The sequence below is a fragment of the Cervus canadensis genome, chromosome 1 (genome assembly GCF_019320065.1).
Source record: "Cervus canadensis isolate Bull #8, Minnesota chromosome 1, ASM1932006v1, whole genome shotgun sequence".
NCBI lineage: Eukaryota > Metazoa > Chordata > Mammalia > Artiodactyla > Cervidae > Cervus > Cervus canadensis.
In genome coordinates this window covers 20,019,517-20,038,507 of record NC_057386.1, presented here as the reverse complement: position 1 = coordinate 20,038,507, position 18,991 = coordinate 20,019,517, and the positions used below count along the sequence as shown (strand labels likewise).

The 18,991-nt window shown below is 41.5% G+C and overlaps 1 protein-coding gene across 4 annotated transcripts in view; it reads right to left on the bottom strand.

Annotated features, from left to right (window-relative positions):
* STAT3 (signal transducer and activator of transcription 3) overlaps window positions 1-18,991 on the bottom strand; it is a 71,289-nt gene that overhangs the window by 27,097 nt on the left and 25,201 nt on the right. For all 4 annotated transcript variants that reach the window (XM_043468411.1, XM_043468420.1, XM_043468412.1 and 1 more), the window contains exons 2-4: window positions 4,713-4,863; window positions 2,520-2,664; window positions 1,798-1,896 (exon numbers count right to left, since the gene is read on the bottom strand). In XM_043468411.1, coding sequence (XP_043324346.1) covers window positions 1,798-1,896; window positions 2,520-2,664; window positions 4,713-4,840 — 372 coding nt within the window. In that variant the 5' untranslated portion in view covers window positions 4,841-4,863. The remainder of the gene's footprint in view (window positions 1-1,797; window positions 1,897-2,519; window positions 2,665-4,712; window positions 4,864-18,991) is intronic.

The following is an 18,991-nucleotide window of genomic DNA, read 5'->3' as shown; positions in this document are numbered from 1 at the left end:
TTTGGCGTGATCTTTCAGAAAAATATCAGTGGCAAGAGGTACCCTCAATCTTGTAACTATTTTAACAATATTACTTTAGTGTTTCACCATTGTGTATCACATTTCTGACAAATTTTCTCTTTTTTTGTTAATTTCTTTACTTTTTAAAATCTAGAATTGACACTAAATTTTGTCATCTAACAAAAATACAATTTTTCTTCTTTAATTTACTAATTTAATGAATTACATTAACAGACTCCCAAAAAAAATCCTAACCATTTAAAATTTACATTCTTTCAGGTCTTGATGTTAGCATTATTTCAAGCTCATAAAATAAGCTTTATTTACACTGTAGTTTAGGTCTTGATATTAGCATTATTTCAATCTCATCTCTTTTTCCCCTGCACTTTGGAGGAGTTAAATGATAATGGAACAATTTGTACCACAAAAGTTTGTTAAAATTTCTAAACTATCTGGCCTATTAGCTTTTTTGTTGGGATACAGAGTGTAATTTCTTTAAGTCTTTTTCAATATATTTTTATGGTTAAATCAAGATTTTTCACCTTTTTAAATATATTTTAATAATTTGTATATCTTTCATTAGCTTCCCAGGTGGTGCTAGTGGTAAAGAACCCACCTCCAATGAAGGAGGCATAGGAGAGAATTTGACCCCTGGGTCAGGATGATCCCCTGGAGTGGGGCATACCAACCGATGCTAGTACCTTTGCCTGGAAAATCCACTGCATTATAAAGTTGTTTGATTTTCTGTTTCCGACCACAACCTCCTCTAGAGCAGGGTGTCATAATAACTAGCACACAGGAGGACACACATAGATATATAATAGATTAGATGATCTAGAGAGATGGATATGACTATCATATATCAATATGTGGTCCCTCAATGGGCCTGTAGGGTCATATAATCTCTATCCCCTAAGTTAACTGTATCTCTAGCTCTAGGGAGGTTATTCTCAAACTTAACCACAAAGAGAAATACATATGAACCTGAATGACTCAATCTCAAACCACCCCCAAGGTGGCTCTCAAGAATAGTACATTGTCATTCCTCCTGGTGCAAGTGTGAACTGTTACAGCATTTGGGGAAAGCAACCCAGAACTATCTATAAAATTTTATATATTTTACATACACATGCACATACCCCTTGATCTAACAATCCCATGCCTAGAAATCTGTAGAAGAGAAAACAGCATAAATATATTAAGATATATAGGGAGGCACTGTGTTTTTAGTGGAGGAGAAAAAAAAAAACAGAATGAAATGAAGTCTATTGAAGGGACAATAATAAATTATAGCAAATATGTACTACAGAATATTACGCAGCAAATAAAGTGAGTTAGCTTTCAACTACTTGACTTAGAAGGATTTACATGATGTAATTAAACAAAAGAATGCAAGATGTGGAGAAGCAAACCAATTTAAATATAATGTGTGTGTGTGTGTTTTCTATAGTTTATAGGAGCCTAGAGACAGTTATGAAAGGATATATTCCAGACTATTAATGTTGGTTTTCCTGGGAAGAAAAAATGGACAGAGGAGCGAGTGACCTTTCAGCTCTTCTTAAAACTTTCTTCCTTGTAATTTTCTGTAATGTTTTATTACTTAAAGTCTTTCTTAAAAAGGAGAATGCATTCTATATGCTGAGAAAGTTATTATTTTTTTTTTTTTGAGAAAGTTATTTTTACAGTACAAAACAAAACCCCCAAACACCCACTACTATGGAGGTCAAAAAGCAAGGGCATCTTCCTTCACACAAAGGAAGCACATGTCAACAGCGCTTGTTTCTTCCCAGGCCTCACCTGGGCTGCAGTGGCTGCAGTTTGGAGGAGGCGGGACTCTTCCCACAGGCAACGGGCCACAATTCGGGCAATCTCCATTGGCTTCTCAAGGTATCTGCTCTGTAAGTGGGGAGACAAAGAATGAAAAGCAGCAGCAGACTCAGGAGATGTGGACCGAACTTTGCTAACTTATTTTTAGTATATACGCTGCCGAAGCGAGCACCGAACTTTGCTAACTTAAAGCTAACTTCCTCGTAAACTAGGGAAAGTGTTAACATTTACTACATGGACCACAGAGCATCAGAGCCTGGCTACAGTCAGTAGGAGATGAAGTGACGAAAAGAAGAAGAAAGGCAGTCACGATGAGCAGTACTGCAGTGAGAGTAGGCTTGGTTGTCTGTCTTTGGACAGTGAGTTATCCTGGTCTTACAGAGGGGTGACTGACTTTGTCAAGGAGTATCCAATTATGGTGTCCAAGCTTTTGACACTGAAAAGTAAGAGAGCCATCTTCCTATTCATCTGAACTTGTAACTTGTTAACATGCTAATATAATTAACATAAAAAACACATTATTATTTCAATGAACCAACGAAGTAAATTTCAAGCAATAATACTCAAAGGGCTGGTAACTTCTCCTTGGATTTAAAGTACAAGATAGGTTATTAGTTAGCCTAGTGAGAAAAGAAACGTTTTCAGGAAAGAAAGCTAAAACCCTCCTCTGCAGGTTCAGTTTCTCATCACACCTGAAGGAACTGCTTGATTCTTCGCAAATTATGCTGATAGAGAACATTGGACTCTTGCAGGAAGCGGCTATACTGCTGGTCAATTTCTCCCAAGAGATTATGAAACACCAAAGTCGCATGTGATTCTTTGCTGGCCGCATATGCCCTAAAAAAAGGAAGATAAAGATAAAGAATGATTCTGAAACCTACACACACACACGCTCATGCATGCACAGGCACGCACTCGAAATCACCATCAAGAAGGAGGGAAAAACAAGGCAAACCTGATGCTTTAACCCACTCACCATTTTAGATGCATCTTACTCAGCAATCATAAATGTCACTGATTTTAAAATTACCAGCAATTATTTTGGATACTATTAGCGACTGTCATCGGAGAAGCCAATGGCACCCCACTCCATTCCAGTACTCTTGCCTGGAAAATCCCATGGATGGAGGAGCCTGGTAGGCTGCATGCAGTCCATGGGGTTGCGAAGAGTTGGACACGACTGAGCGATTTCACTTTCACTTTTCACTTTTATGCATTGGAGAAGGAAATGGCAATCCACTCCAGTGTTCTTGCCTGGAGAATCCCAGGGACAGTGGAGCGTGGTGGGCTGCCGTTTATGGGGTCGCACAGAGTTGGGACACGACTGAAGTGACTTAGCAGCAGCAACTGTCATAATTCTATATTTACCAAATTTTGAATGATCAGATATGCTGTTTTCCTTTAAATTCTCAGTCAACTCTATGGTCAGATTTCCAGTACAAATAACCAATCCCAGGTTCAGTTCAGTTCAGTTCAGTCGCTCAGTCATGCCCGACTCTGCAACCCCATGAACCGCAGCACGCCAGGCCTCCCTGTCCATCACCAACTCCCGGAGTCCACCCAAACCCATGTCTATCGAGTCGATGATGCCATCCAACCATCCATCTTTCAGGTTAGGATGGCCTATTTCCAACATCTCTGAATCACTTTTCTGTTTCCTCACCAAATTCTGGGAAAACTAGGTCAGGGGCCTGAATTAAACCAAAATTAAAAGCTGGATCTGAATACATTAAAGTGAAGGAAAGAGTTGCTGGGATTCTATACCATTATCTCCTCCACGACCAAGTGTTAGTCTCTCAGTCGTGTCCAACTTTTGTGATCCCATGGACTGTAGCCTGACAGACTCCTCTGTCCATGGAATTCTCCAGGCTAGAATACTGGAGTGGGTTGCCATTTCCTTCTCCAGGGGATCTTCCTGACCCAGGGTTACAAACCCAGGTCTCCTGCATTGCAGTTGGTTTCTTTACCATCTAAGCCACCAGGGAATCCCTATCTCCTCTATGAATGAGTCTGTTTCTCTGACTCTGTATCTCTTTTCTTTAATGAAAAGGAATCAGAAGTACAAACCCAAACCTTTTTTAATCCATGACAAAATTATCATTCAGATTAAAAAAAAAACAAAAACACATCTGCAGCATGTCCCTGAAGCATCAGAATATGCAGAGAATCTCATCAAGCAAATGAAATTAAAATGGGCTTCCCTGGTGGCTCAGATGGTAGAGAATCTGCCTGGAATGTGGGAGGCTTGAGTTCAACCCCTGGGTCGGGAAGATTCCCTAGAGAAGGGAATGGCAACCCACTCCAGTATTCTTGCCTGGAGAATCCCATGGACAGATGAGCCTGGCGGGCTACAGCCCATGTGGTCACAGAGTCAGACACGACTGAGCCAGTAACACTTTTTACTTTCAATTTCAAAACATCTTGCGAAGAACTGACTCATTAGAAAAGACCCTGATGCTGGGAAAGATTGAAGGCAGAAAGGGAAGAAAGAAAGGACAAGAGATGATGAGATGGTTGGATGGCATCACCGACTCAATGGACATGAGTCTGAGTAAACTCTGGGGCGTTGGCGATGGACAGGGAGGCCTGGGGTGCTGTAGTCCATGGGGTCGCAGAGAGTCGGACACGACTGAGCGACTGAACTGAAGTGAACCGCTAAGCAGGATGTTTCAATGTGCCAAAAGACAGCTGTCCAGATGCCCTTCTAACGCAAAAGTGTTTTTCAGGACTAAAATGACCTCTACTTTCCAATCTCTTTTGCCCTGTCACCTGCAACTATAAGCTTTAAGATGAAATAGTAAGCAAAGAGTTAAGTTAGAGCAGATCATGTCTCTTGACTCAAACTAAAACCTAGCAATTTGGGGAGTTTCTTGAGAAGGACTTACCAATCTTGACTCTCGATCCAAGGGGCCAGAAACTGCCGCAGCTCCATGGGGAAGCTGTCACTGTACAGCTGATGGAGCTGCTCCAAGTACCGTGTGTCCAGCTGCTGGAGCTGATTCCATTGGGCCATGCTGCTGGAATCAGGGGTCACAACTGCAAACCAAAGGTTCATATGGTCACTACCAGCCCCAGTAAGAGGAAACGATCTATCCAACATAGGGATCAGGTCTGTGATTAGGGATAAAAGGTGCTGTGGAAAGGCTCTCACTTGCTCTACTTGGTTTAGAACAATACATATGCATTCAAATCTCTATCCCTGGGGCCACATCACAGCTTCTTTCTTCTAAACCAAGATGACAATGTGGGCATGATGCCAAGTTCTAGAACCCATTACCTCCCAGAGGTATGTGAAGTTGAGAAACTACTTCACTTCCAGATTTCATTTCTTTCTCTTATTAAACAGAGATCATAATTCCCAGCTCTCTGGGCTCCTGAAATAATATTTCTAGAGCATCCAGCTGTGCTCAGCACACAATAGATGCTCAACAGATATGAGTTCCTTTCTTTCCACTTGGCACTCCTTTCAGGTGGACTTGGAGGTATGAATACAGTAAACCTGAACTAAGACCAAAACGTGGGATGTGGGTGTTCAGGGAGGACAGAGAGCTAATTCTAAGAATACGGATTTAGAAACTACCACACTGTTAATTAGTTATACTCCAATATAAAATAAAAAGTTAAAAAAGACTACAGGTTTAAACCTAAGAGCAAGGATCTGCCTGGGATTCTCCCACTCAAAAAAGAGTAATTTTGTTTTTAAATTTTTTCAGACTGGGATGAGAAAGAAGAGAAGCTAAAGACAAGACATTTGAGTTGTCCCCAAGTTCATGAACACCCCAGAGAAATGTTCAAGAAGGAGAAGGCAAGCCAGTTAACCACCTTAAATCCTCTTTCTGAATAGCCTAGGTCATTGAAATAGCAATAGAGACAAAGTAATCTTAAGAACTGGGCTTCCCTGGTGGCTCAGACGGTAAACAATCAGCCTGCAATGCAGGGGATCTGGGTTTGACCCCTGGGTTGGGAAGATTCCCTGGAGAAGGGAACAGCTAGCCACTCCAGTATTCTTGCCCGGAGAATTCCAAGGACAGAGGAGCCTGATGGGCTACAGTCCATGGGGTTGCAAAGAGTTGGACATGACTGAGTGACTAACATAACAACAATCTTAAGAAGCTGTAAAGGATAACTACAAGCAGTAGCCAAAGACTAAGGTATGTATAGACCAGAGTATATTCACATGGTTCTCTGGGACAGTGAGAACATATACTGAGAGACAGAATATATACAAACACATATATAGAGTGTTTGATTTCTTAGAGAAGGCATGAAGAAGCACCTAATTACTAGTCCTTTCATAAAAAGAACTGGGCGGGACTTCACTAGTAGGCCAGTGGTTAAGGGTCTGCCTGCCAATGCAGTGGACACGGGTTCAATCTCTGGTCTAGGAAGATTCCACATGCCGAGGAGCAACTCAAGCCGAACAAACTGAAATTACAGAATTCCAGAGAGTTGTGCTGCTGTTCTCCTCCCCTTTCTTGGGGGGTCAGACGCAGCAGACCCCCTTGCTACTACAAAGATAATGTCAATGGATCAAGCTTCCAAGCATATATTCAGGAGAGCAGAGGCTGGCCCCACCCAGCAGTCTTTACATTGAACAAATAACTATCTAAGGCAGCATTATCCAATGAAATGTAATGCAGGCCACATCAGTTCAGTTCAGTCGCTCAGTCGTGTTCAACTCTTTGCGACCCCATGAATCACAGCACGCCAGGCCTCCCTGTCCATCACCAACTCCCGGGGTCTACTCAAACACATGTCCATCGAGTCGATGATGACATCCAGCCATATCATCCTCTGTCATCCCCTTCTCCTCCCCTAATCCTTCCCAGCATTAGGGTCTTTTCCAATGAGTCAACTCTTTGCATCAGGTGGCCAAAGTACTGGAGTTTCAGCTTCAGCATCAGTCCTTCCAGTGAACACCCAGGACTGATCTCCTCTAGGATGGACCACATCGGTGATCTTAAATATTCTAGGGGCCATATTTTAAAAAGTAAAAAGAAACAGGTAAAATTAACTTTAAAAATACATGTTCTTTAACCTAAGACATCCAAAATGTTAGCACCTTAACGTGTGATCATACAAAAATTATTCATGAGATACATTACGTTCTTCTTTTCATTCAAACTTTTCTAAACCCAATGTGTACTTTACACTTATGCCACAGATCTGAGGTATTTCCCCCGCTCTAGTACCGAAGGCTTAAGTTCCACTGGTGAAAACTTCGGTAAAGCAAAGAAATGAGAATGTCAGAATGAGTTACTTGCCCCAACCAGGCTAATTCTTTTTAATAAATAAGCTAAATCTTCCAACAATGTTAGAGGGGAATAAGTTAATTTTTCTCTCTGCTTGGGATTTTTTTAAAAAAAAAAAACCAATATCTGAGGCACGTCTCAAACAGTTTCAGCTACCACTCCTTGGCAGTCTCCCCCACCCCCCACCCAAGCATTGCTCACCCCCAAGACTAACCTGTCACAGTACCAGTGCAATGCTACCTGGGCAGTAGTACGTGTGTGCTAAACAGTGAGGAAGCGCATGCTACTACTGAAGCATTGTGACCATGCTGAAGTTTACTCTCAATAGGAAATCAAAGGCCTACAACCACTACGGACAACAGTGTGCAGGTTCCCTAAAAAATTAAAAACAGAACTATCATATGACCCAGTAATCTCACTCCTGGCCATATACCCGGAGAAAATCTTTACTTCAAAAAGATACACACACCCCAATGTTCACTGCTGCACTCTTTACAATAGCCAAGACATGGAAGCAACCTAAATGTCCATCAAGAGAGGAATGGATAAAGAAAATGTGGCATTTGTGTGTGATACGCGCACACACACACACAATGGAATACAACTCAGCCATAAAAAGGATGAAATAATGTCATTTGCAGCAACATGGAGGAACCTAGAGATTACCATACCAAGTGAAGTAAGTCAGACAGAAAAGACAACTATCATATGACATCACTCATGTGGAATTTACCTTTAAAACAATGATACAAATGAGCTTATTTACAAAACAGAAAGACTCACAGATTTCAAAAACAAACATATGGTTACCAAAGAGTAAATGTAGATGAGAGGGATAAATTAGAGTTTATGATTAACACACACACACTACTATGTATAAAACAGATAACCAACAAGGACCTACTGTATAGCACAGGGAACTCTACTCAATATTCTGTAATAACCTGTATGGGAAAAGGATCTGAAAAAGAATGAATATATGTATATGTATAACTGAATCATTGATCTGAAACTAACACAAAGTTGTAAGTCAATTATAATCCAATAAAATTTTAAAAAGAAAAAAAAAACCGGCCATTAGAAATCAGCCATTAGAACCCTCTTACAATATTCACATTAGGACCAAGTTAAAGGCAAGCCTGCCTCCTAGGCTAAAAGCATCAGGACCTGCGTCGTGTTTCTCAGGACATGATTCACATAGAAATCTGTGTAATATCCAGACGACACCACCCTTACGGCAGAAAGTAAGAAGAACTAAAGAGCCTCTTGAAGAAAGTCAAAGAGGAGAGTGAAAAAGTTGGCGTAAAGCTCAACATTCAGAAAACTAAGATCATGGCATCTGGTCCCATCACTTCATGGCAAATAGATGGGGAAACAGTGGAAACAGTAGTGGCTGACTATTTCTTTGGGTTCCAAAATCACTGCACATGGTGACTGCAGCCATGAAATTATAAGACGCTTACTCTTTGGAAGGAAAGTTATGACCAACCTAGATAGCATATTAAAAAGCAGAGACATTACTTTGTCAACAGAGGTCCATCTAGTCAAGGCTACGGTTTTTCCAGTAGTCATGTATGGATGTGAGAGTTGGACTACAAAGAAAGCTGAGCGCAGAAGAATTGATGCTTTTGAACTGTGGTGTTGGAGAAGACTCTTGAGATTCCCTTGGACTGCAAGGAGATCCAACCAGTCCATCCTAAAGGAGATCAGTCCTGGGTATTCATTGGAGGGACTGATGTTGAAGCTGAAACTCCAATATTTTGGCCACCTGATATGAAGAGATGACTCATATGAAAAGACCCTGATGTTGGGAAAGACTGAAGGCAGGAGAAGAAGGGGACGACAGAGGATGAGATGGTTGGATGGCATCACCAACTCAATGGACATGAGTTTGGGTGGACTTTGGGAGTTGGTGATGGACAGGCGTGCTGTGGTTCATGGTGTCGCCAAGAGTTGGACATGACTGAGAGACTGAACTGAACTGTGTAATATGCCAATTCATGCAGATTCTGTCTCATGTGAATGTACAAAACTGTAGATCTACATAATTCAATACAGTAGTCAGTAGCTGTATGTGGTTACTGAGCAATTGAAAATGTGGCTCATTTCAAACCAGATAGGCTGTAAAATACACACTGAATTTTGAAGACTCCGTACAAAAATAAAAGTAAAATATCTCATTAATATAGAAATGTTAATATTCTAGATATACTGGATTAAGTTTTACTATCTATCTTTTTTTTTTCTTTTTGGTTGCTCCGCATGGCTTGCAGGATCTTAGTTCCCAGATCAAACCCAAGCTCCCTACCCTCTTACACTGTTGGTGGGAATGCAAACTAGTACAGCCTCTATGGAGAATAGTGTGGAGATTTCTTAAAAAACTGGAAATAGAACTGCCATATGACCCAGCAATACCACTTCTGGGCATACACACTGAGGAAACCAGATCTGAAAGAGACATGTGCACCCCAATGTTCATCGCAGCACTGTTTATAATAGCCAGGACATGGAAGCAACCTAGATGCCCATCAGCAGACGAACGGATAAGGAAGCTGTGGTACATATACACCATGGAATATTACTCAGCCGTTAAAAAAAATTCATTTGAATCAGTTCTAATGAGATGGATGAAACTGGAGCCCATTATACAGAGTGAAGTAAGCCAGAAAGATAAAGACCAATACAGTATACTAACACATATATATGGAATTTAGAAAGAGGGTAACGATAACCCTTTATGCAAACAGAAAAAGAGACACAGATGTACAGAACATACTTTTGGACTCTGTGGGAGAAGGCGAGGATGGGATGTTTCGAGAGAACAGCATTGAAACATGTATATTATCAAGGGTGAAACAGATCACCAGCCCAGGTTGGATGCATGAGACAAGTGCTCGGGGCTGGTGCACTGGGAAGACCCAGAGGGATCAGGTGGAGAGGGAGGTGGGAGGGAGGATCGGGATGGGGAATACATGTAAATCCATGGCTGATTCATGTCAATGTATGACAAAAACCACTACAATATTGTAAAGTAATTAGCCTCCAACTAATAAAAATAAATGGAAAACAAGCAAACAAACAAACCAAAGCTCCCTGCAGTGAAAGCGCTGAGTCCTAACCATGGGACCACCAGGGAAGTCCCTAAGTAAAATACACCATTAAGATGAATTTTATCTATTTCTTCTTACTTCTTTTACTGTGGCTACTAGAAATTTTAACACTACATATGTGACTTGTATTTTATTTTTGCTGGACACTACAAATTATGTAGCAGATTATGTAATCCAAAAGCTGTGGTTCTAATAAAGTACTTAAAGAAACAGACACCTTTTCATAATAAACTCCCGTGTTATAAGTTAATTAAAACACAGACTAACTGCTGATCATGGATACAAATACAGAGCCATTACAGTCTGATCCTTGAAGGTCCAAATTAAAACTATGAAGCAGCATCCCACTATCCCTGCTCACTTCTGGATTAACCATGGAGTCATGGGCTTCCCTGGTGGCTCTGACAATAAAGAATCTGCCTGCAGTGCAAGAGACTGGGGTTTGATCCCTGAGTCAAGAAGATCCCCTGAGGAAGGGAATGGCTACCCACTCCAATATTCTTGCCTGGAGAATTCCATGGACAGAGGAAGGAGACTGGCGAGTTACAGTCCATGGGGTCACACAGAGTCAGAGGTAACTAACAGTTTCACTTTTTCACTTTCATGCCTAAATAGAATAGTTGCATTTTCAAACTCTTACACCATTAAAAAATTACAAATTGTTGAAAGTTTGCCGATTCATTTCTAACTGATTACTCAGAGGGTTTTTGTTGCTGTTGTTGTTTGGGTTTTAGTTAGTGCTCAGTTCAGCTCAGTTCAATTGCTCAGTCATGTCCGACTCTTTGCGACCCCACAGACCACAGCCAGGCCTCCCTGTCCATCACCAACTCCCGGAGTTTACCCAAACTCATGTCTATTGAGTCAGCGATGCCATCCAACCATCTCATCCTCTGTTGTCCCCTTCTCCTGCCTTCAATCTTTCCCAGCATCAGGGTTTTTTCAAATGTGTCAGCTCTTTGCATCAGGTGGCCAAAGTACTGGAGTTTCAGCTTCAGCATCAGTCCTTCCAATGAATACCCAGGATGATCTCCTTTAGGATGGACTGGTTGGATCTCCTTGCAGTCTAAGGGACTCTCAAGAGTCTTCTCCAACACCACAGTTCAAAAGCATCAATTCACTGGCGCTCAGCTTTCTTTGTAGTCCAACTCTCACATCCATACATGACTACTGGAAAAACCATAGCCTTGACTAGACGGACCTTTGTTGGCAAAGTAATGTCTCTGCTTTTAATATGCTATCTAGGTTGGTCATAACTTTCCTTCCAAGGAGCAAGCGTCTTTTAATTTCATGGCTGCAGTCACCATCTGCAGTGATTTTAGTTAGTGCTAGTTAGTACAATAATTGGGCTATTTCTTAAACCAGACACGAGCTAACAATATTTCATTTTCCATAAAATTAAAAGACCAAAAATGACTAATGTTATGTTCTATGTCTCAGTCTAATCACTGTAGGTAATACTGTATTAGCTCTCTTATATAAAAAAAAAAAATCATTCTAAATGAAAGCCAAAGAACAGGTAGTATTTTCCAGAACATGGGCAAAGGGTCAAACAGTGATTTCCTTACCAGCTGCTTAGCTAACCATATTTAACTAACAGGAGCCATAGGCCAACAGTTCTTCATAAGAACTGTGGATCCTCAACAGATCTTTAGCCGGGACTTTCCTGGCGGTTCAGTGGTTAAGAATCTGCCTTCTAATGCAGGGGACTTCGGTTTGAGCCCTGGGTCAACTGAGCCATGAGCTGCAACTAGAGAGAAGCCCACACACCTCAGGAAGATTCCCACGTGCTGTAACTAAGACCTGATGCAGCCAAAGAAATATTACATAAAGAGAGAGATCATTAGCCAAATTGTCTAGGAAAACCATTGCCAATTAGCTTTGTGGTAACTGTCTTAACTGCAAAAAAATTTTTTCAAGTCCACTTTATTTCACAATCTCAATTCTGGTTTATCATACTGCAAGTTAATCTGAAGGACTTCGCTAAATTCTAACTAAAGTATTTCTTATCTATGGAATGATTCTAATTCTAAATGTGACTTAAAAACCACTTTCACTGAACTCTGAATCAGAGAGAGAAATCTGTACAACAAAGTGAGTGCCCAGCACTACTCCGGGCAGAGGAGAGAAGGCAATTCATTCCATACAGTGGCTGGCTTAAGGCAATACATTCTCTTAATTCTCTTCAGGTGTGTTTTAAAAAAAACAAAAACAAAAAAACCAAACATTTATTTATTTGGCTGCGCTGGGTCTCAGTTGTGGCACAAGGGATCTTTAGTTGCAGGGGCATGTGGGGTCTAGTTCCCTGGCCAAGAATCAAACCCAGGCCCCCCTGCACTGACAGCATTGAATCTTAGCCGTGGGACCACCAGGAAAGTCCGTCTCCAGGACTTTACTCTGTTTAAGGTTCACATATAGCAAATGTTAGCAGACAAAGGAAAGGTAAGTTTGATCCTGCTTTCTACAACTGAAGAGAAAAGAACAATAAAAATGAAACAGCAAGTCACCAAAGACTTTTTGGACTTTTCAGAACAGGAATTTCTCAGCCTCTTGGGGATAATTTACCAACAACAAGTCAAAAGGCAAACGACTATTGTCTAACGGGGAACTTATTACTGTAAAGATCGCTGAAAAGATTCATCCACTAAGTCACAGTTTTCATTTACGTACTTCAATCTATAGAAACCAAGGGATGTATTGAGAACCACAAGTCAAGACCACTTACAAAAGGCTTCATTACATCATTCCATAAAATATGTTTTTAAAATTAACACCTGTTCTTTGCATCCATGCACCAGTGGATTTACGACAAGGGGTGAGTGAGTCAGGGTGAAAGTGAGGAGCGGGAGGAAAACCAGGTGTCTACAAACGTCCAGAACAGAAAGAGATCTAAAGATAGTTTCTGTTCCATCTTGCAGTGCGTCACAAGATTTTTCTTTGGGTGTTAGCCACACTCTGTATTAGAAATACCTACCTTTAAAACAACGTATTTATTCATACTTGTGTTTTATCTGTTGTCTACACTAAGCTCCCCTTTGCTGTCAGAAAAGGCCCAGTGACTAAGGCAACCCAAGTAAAAAGTAACATGTAAATTCTACTAAGGTCTACAGAAACCAGTCCTTTTGAGAAGACATTTTTACAAGACTATAAAAGTAATCATGTTGGGACTTTCCTGGCGGACCAGTAGTTAAGACTCTATACTTTCAATGCGGGCAGCATGGGTTCGACCTCTGACTGGGGAACTAAGATTCCACATGCTGCATGGTGTGGCCAAAAAAATAAAATAAAAATAAAATAATTCAAAATAAGTACACTTGGATAGTAAATATGTGATTTCACTGCTTACAAATCCAAACAGTTCCTTTATAAAGATTAAGACTAGATGTTTGGGGACTTCCCCAGTAGCACAGTGGATAAGAATCTGCCTGCCAATGCAGAAAACATGGGTTCGATCCCTGATTCGGGAAGATCCCATATGCTGCAGAGCAACGAAGCCTGTGTGTCCTAATTACCAAGCCTGCAGTCTACAGCCTGGGAACTGAAACTGCTGAGCCTGCGTGTTGCAACTACTGAAGCCCGTGAGCCCTAGAGCCCGTGCTCTGCAACGAGCAGTCCAAGCATCACAACGAACAGTAGCCCCCACTTGCTGTAACCAGAGAAAGCCTGTGAGCAGCAACAAAGACCCAGCACAACCAAAAATAATAATTGATTTTTTTTAAAAAAGACTAGATATTTGCCTTCCCAATAAGATGTCTATACAGATACCCAGTTTTAGTTTCCTAAAAGGACAAAATATTAAACACTTGAGTGCCCAATCTGGACTAACCTCACTGTAATAATCAATTACAGTTAATAACAAAATATATTTGTTTTAAAGTCAGAAACCAACATGTCCTTGCAAAAAAAAAAAAAAAATGGACATTGAGATATAAGAGAATTTGAATTATAGTTCCCTAGTAATGTGGGCAAAACTGACTATAAGAAAGAAGTACTAAATTACTGGGGAGTAGAGCTTGGAGAAGTGAGGGAAAGAACAGTTTTAATGACACTCTGAGGCACACACAACCCCCCCAAATTCTACTATCCCTCATTCTTCCTATCCAACTTTATTTATTTTGGCTGTGCTGGGCCTTCCTTGCTGTGACAGGGCTTTCTCTAGTTCAGGCAAGCAGGAGCCACTCTCCAGCCGTGGTGTATGGGCTTCTCATTGCGGTGGCTTCTCTTGTTGCAGTTCTCGGGCTCTAGAACATGGGCTTCAGTAGTTGCAGTGCACAGGCTCAACTGCCACTCAGCAACTAAGCTTAGTTGCTGCTTAGCATGTAGGATCTTCCTGGACCAGGGATCCAACCTGTGTCCCCTGCTTGGCATGCAGTCTCCAGGGAAGTCCATTATCCCATTTTGATTCTTGGAAAAGTTCAAGACTCTTGTGCTGAGCACGTGATTTTCTTTTCCATTCCAAATCCTGACATGTGTAAGGTCTTATCACAGCACTACTTTGGTACAGTTATCTAATTTAAATCCAGAAACATAGAGAATAAAATGCATCAGGTTTACAGTTAAATGTAAGAGGTGGAGACAATCAGGAATGTGAACAGCAAAAAGGAAGGAAACCCTAGTGCCCTGATCCATGAAGGACAATCAGGATTTTAAAAGCAAAACCAAAAGCACTAACGAACATGTAGTGCTCAGACAGCTACCTCTGAGAAAAAGATTCCGAAAACTATGAATTACCAGGGCCTCTTATTATTTCAAATCTAATAGTACTATGGAAGTAATTTCTTTTTTAATGCGATGTATTCCCCATACTGCATTTGGGATAGGCACCATATGTGATCATAACTATTTAAGATTAAACGACAAGAGCAGAACAAATATATTCTCTCTAAACTGAAAGTAACACAACTAGACAAGCTTTGTCAATAGTGAATGTGAAGTTTATGGTTAAAGTTGCCTGAGAACAGGTCTGAGCTCCACATAAAAACCACAACAGAGACCAAATCTGAGTGTCTCGTGGCCTTCCCACTTTGTCACATGACCCCTCCCCCAACCAGACACCCTCCCCTGAAGCTGTGTGGTGTGAAGCCAAGGACCAGGAGACTTGACCTTGGATGGGCCTGGGTGCAGGCGCTGACGGTCATTTATCAGCTATATGGAAAGAGGGGAACATTATTTGACTACTGAACAGGCTTCTCCTTTAGTAAAATGGGGAAGTAGCCCTCTTTTGAAGGACTGTTATGTAAGTAATAAAAAAATAATGGGGACTTCCCTGGTGGTCCAGTGGTTCAGAATCTGCCTGCCACTACAGGGAACACAGGTTTGATGCCTGGTTGGGGAAGATTCCACATGCCTCGGAGCAACTAAGCCTGTGTGCCGCAACTACTGAAGGCCCTGCGCTCTAGAGCCTGTGCTCCGCAACTAAAAAAGCGACTGCAACGAGTAGCCCATGCACCAAAGCTAGCAAATAGCCCCTGCTCACTGCAACTAGAGAAAAGTCCTCGCATAGCAACAAAGATCCAGCACACCCAGAAATTAATTAATTAAAAGACAAAACAAACAACAACAAAAAACTAACCACCTTATATTTTGGGGGCCACTCTCGCCTTTAAAAAAAAAAATGTACAGAATCCCTCCTGTCTGTGTTCGGTTTACCTCACAGCTGTATTTTTCCTTCCCCTCATAGCATCCCTTTCATCAGCATTTCCTGTGCTAAATCCATTTCCTCAATGCCCTGGGAAAAAGAGATTAAATCATCAGATTGTTGTTGTTTCATTGCTAAGTTGAGTCCGACTCTTTGGGACCCCATGGACTGCAACACACCAGGCTTCCCTGTCCTTCACTATCTCTCAGAGTTTGCTTAAACTCCTGTCCCTTGAGTTGGTGAAGCTATCTAACCATTTCATCCTCTGTCATCAGATTAATCCTGTTAAATGATAAACTCAACTTTTCCTTCTACATAAAATACATGCATTTCAATGGGTCTTTGTAATGTAGCCTGAGGGAGGGAGTTAGTAATGCAGTGATTTGGTGTAAGTGAAGGGGAAGAAGGGAGAAGAGAGGGTTGGGTGGCACCCTGATCAAGTATCTCCATACACAGTTCACCCAAGGACAACTCCAGGTCCTAAAAAGACTAAAGGTGGAAACACTAAGTGATATCCAAATGAAAGAGAAAGATGAAAAATAAGAAGCTTGGTTTAAGAGAAGTCCAAAGAACTAATGATTATTGCTTTTATACAGCACTCACTATGTGCCAGGCACTCTTTGACATATATTTAACAGCAATCCACTCCAGTTTTTTTGCCTGGAGAATCCCATGGACAGAGCAGCCTGGTAGGCTACAGTCCGCGGGGTTGCGAAGAGTCAGACACGACTGAGCGACTTCACTTTCACTTTCATCCTCATAATCCTGTGAGACAGACACTATTTTTATAACCCATTTTACAGAGAAGGAAAATAAGGCACAGAATTTTAAGTGATTCACCCAAGGTCAGACAGGTAGAAACTGGAAACCCAACCCTAATTAGTCCATTTTCAGAATTTCAGCTCTTAACCACTATGCTACAGTGGGAGTTTCATTGATTTTAAGTAAACCGTGAGTCAATCATAATATGAAGTCAATGTGACCTAATGATATTATAACAGACATATACGTTGTCTGAATGAAAGGACTAGTCCAGTTGGCCCATAGTGATATTCTGACTGCATCACAATTTAAACAGTGCACTAGAAAACAAACATACTCAGGGAGGGGCAATCAGGATGTGAGCAGTCCAAGAACATGAACGTTTTGCCCGGGAAGAAGACCTGGGGAGCAGAAGGTAAGGTCAGGAGAGAAAAGGATAACTTACGGAATAGTGGCTTTTCAAATACTTGGAGATCTGTACATAAAAGGATAAGTCACTCCAGAATCAGGATCGGTTTTCCTGTAACATCTACTCCTCGATTCTGCCCTTAGTATGCAGAGGTTCCCCACCCTAGTTGTGTGTTCAGCTGCTCAGTCATGTCTGACTCTTTGCGACCCCATGGACTGCAGCCCATCAGGCTCCTCTGTCTATGGGATTCTCCGGGCAAGAATGCTGCTGATGGTGGTGATGGTCATTTAGTCACTTAGTTATGTCCGACTCTTTGCAACCCCATGGACTTGTGGTTTACCAGGCTCCTCTGTCCATGGAATTCTCCAGGTAAGAATACTGGAGTGGGTTGCCATTCCCTTCTCCCACCGAAGCTGCAGAGCACAATTACGAGGGCAGATATTTTTGTAAAAATAAAAATAAAATAGAGATGCCTGGAAACCAAACCAGATGCCAAATGGGAATTGTTGAGGATGGGAACCAGGTTTCAGTATTTGAAAGCTCCTCAGGCAATGCTAAAGTGTGGCCAGATTGAGAACCTCAGAACAAAACCAGAGATTAGGGCTCACCCAGCAAGCACATCTCAGTCACCTGAAGGGCTCTGAGACACTAGAGGCTGGTCCTTACTCTACATGTACTGAATAATCAACTCCAAGGATGGGCTCCAGGCAGTTGTAATGAAGCAGAACCCTGTGGAGACCACATAAGGAAACTATGGCATGAGATGAGGGTGGAAAGGCTCTTGGGTAAGCCATACAAAGAAACAGGAACTCTTGCCCGAGGGGAATGGGGAGGTCAGAAGGGTTTTAGGAAGACAAGTAAACAATTCTGTAAGCAGACAGGTTAGAAGGTCTCTAAAGAAGGAGAATGAGGAATGGTTTTCTTAACATGCCTCTAAAGAAGGAGATGAACTATGGACGGAAGTTCGTGACATTGTACAGGAGACAGGAATCAAGACCATCCCCATGGAAAGAAAAATGCAAAAAAGCAAAATGGCTGTCTGAGGAGGCCTTACAAATAGCTGTGAAAAGAAGAGAAGCAAAAAGCAAAGGAGAAAAGGAAAGATATTCCCATTTGAATGCAGAGTTCCAAAGAATAGCAAGGAGAGATAAGAAAGCCTTCTTCAGCAATCAATGCAAAGAAAGAGAGGAAAACAACAGAATGGGAAAGACTAGAGATCTCTTCAAGAAAATTAGAGATACCAAGGGAACATCTCATGCAAAGATGGGCTCAATAAAGGACAGAAATGGTATAGACCTAACAGAAGCAGAAGATATTAAGAAGAGGTGGCAAGAATACACAGAAGAACTGTACAAAAAAGATCTTCACGACCCAGATAATCACGATGATGTGATCACTCACCTAGAGCCAGACATCCTGGAATGTGAAGTCAAGTGGGCCTTAGAAAGTAGCACTACGAACAAAGCTAGTGGAGGTGATGGAATTCCAGTTGAGCTATTTCAAATCCTGAAAGATGATGCTGTGAAAGTGCTGCACTCAATATGCCAGCAAATTTGGAAAACTCAGCAGTGGCCACAGGACTGGAAAAGGTCAGTTTTCATTCCAACCCCAAAGAAAGGCAATCCCAAAGAATGCTCAAACTACCACACAATTGCGCTCATCTCACACGCTAGTAAAGTAATGCTCAAAATTCTCCAAGCCAGGCCTCAGCAATACGTGAACTGTGAACTTCCAGATGTTCAAGCTGGTTTTAGAAAAGGCAGAGGAACCAGAGATCAAATTGCCAACATCCACTGGATCACTGAAAAAGCAAGAGAGTTCCAGAAAAACATCTATTTCTGCTTTATTGACTATGCCAAAGCCTTTGACTGTATAGATCACAATAAACTGTGGAAAATTCTTTAAGAGATGGGAATACCAGACCACCTGACCTGCCTCTTGAGAAACCTGTATGCAGGTCAGGAAGCAACAGTTAGAACTGGACATGGAACAACAG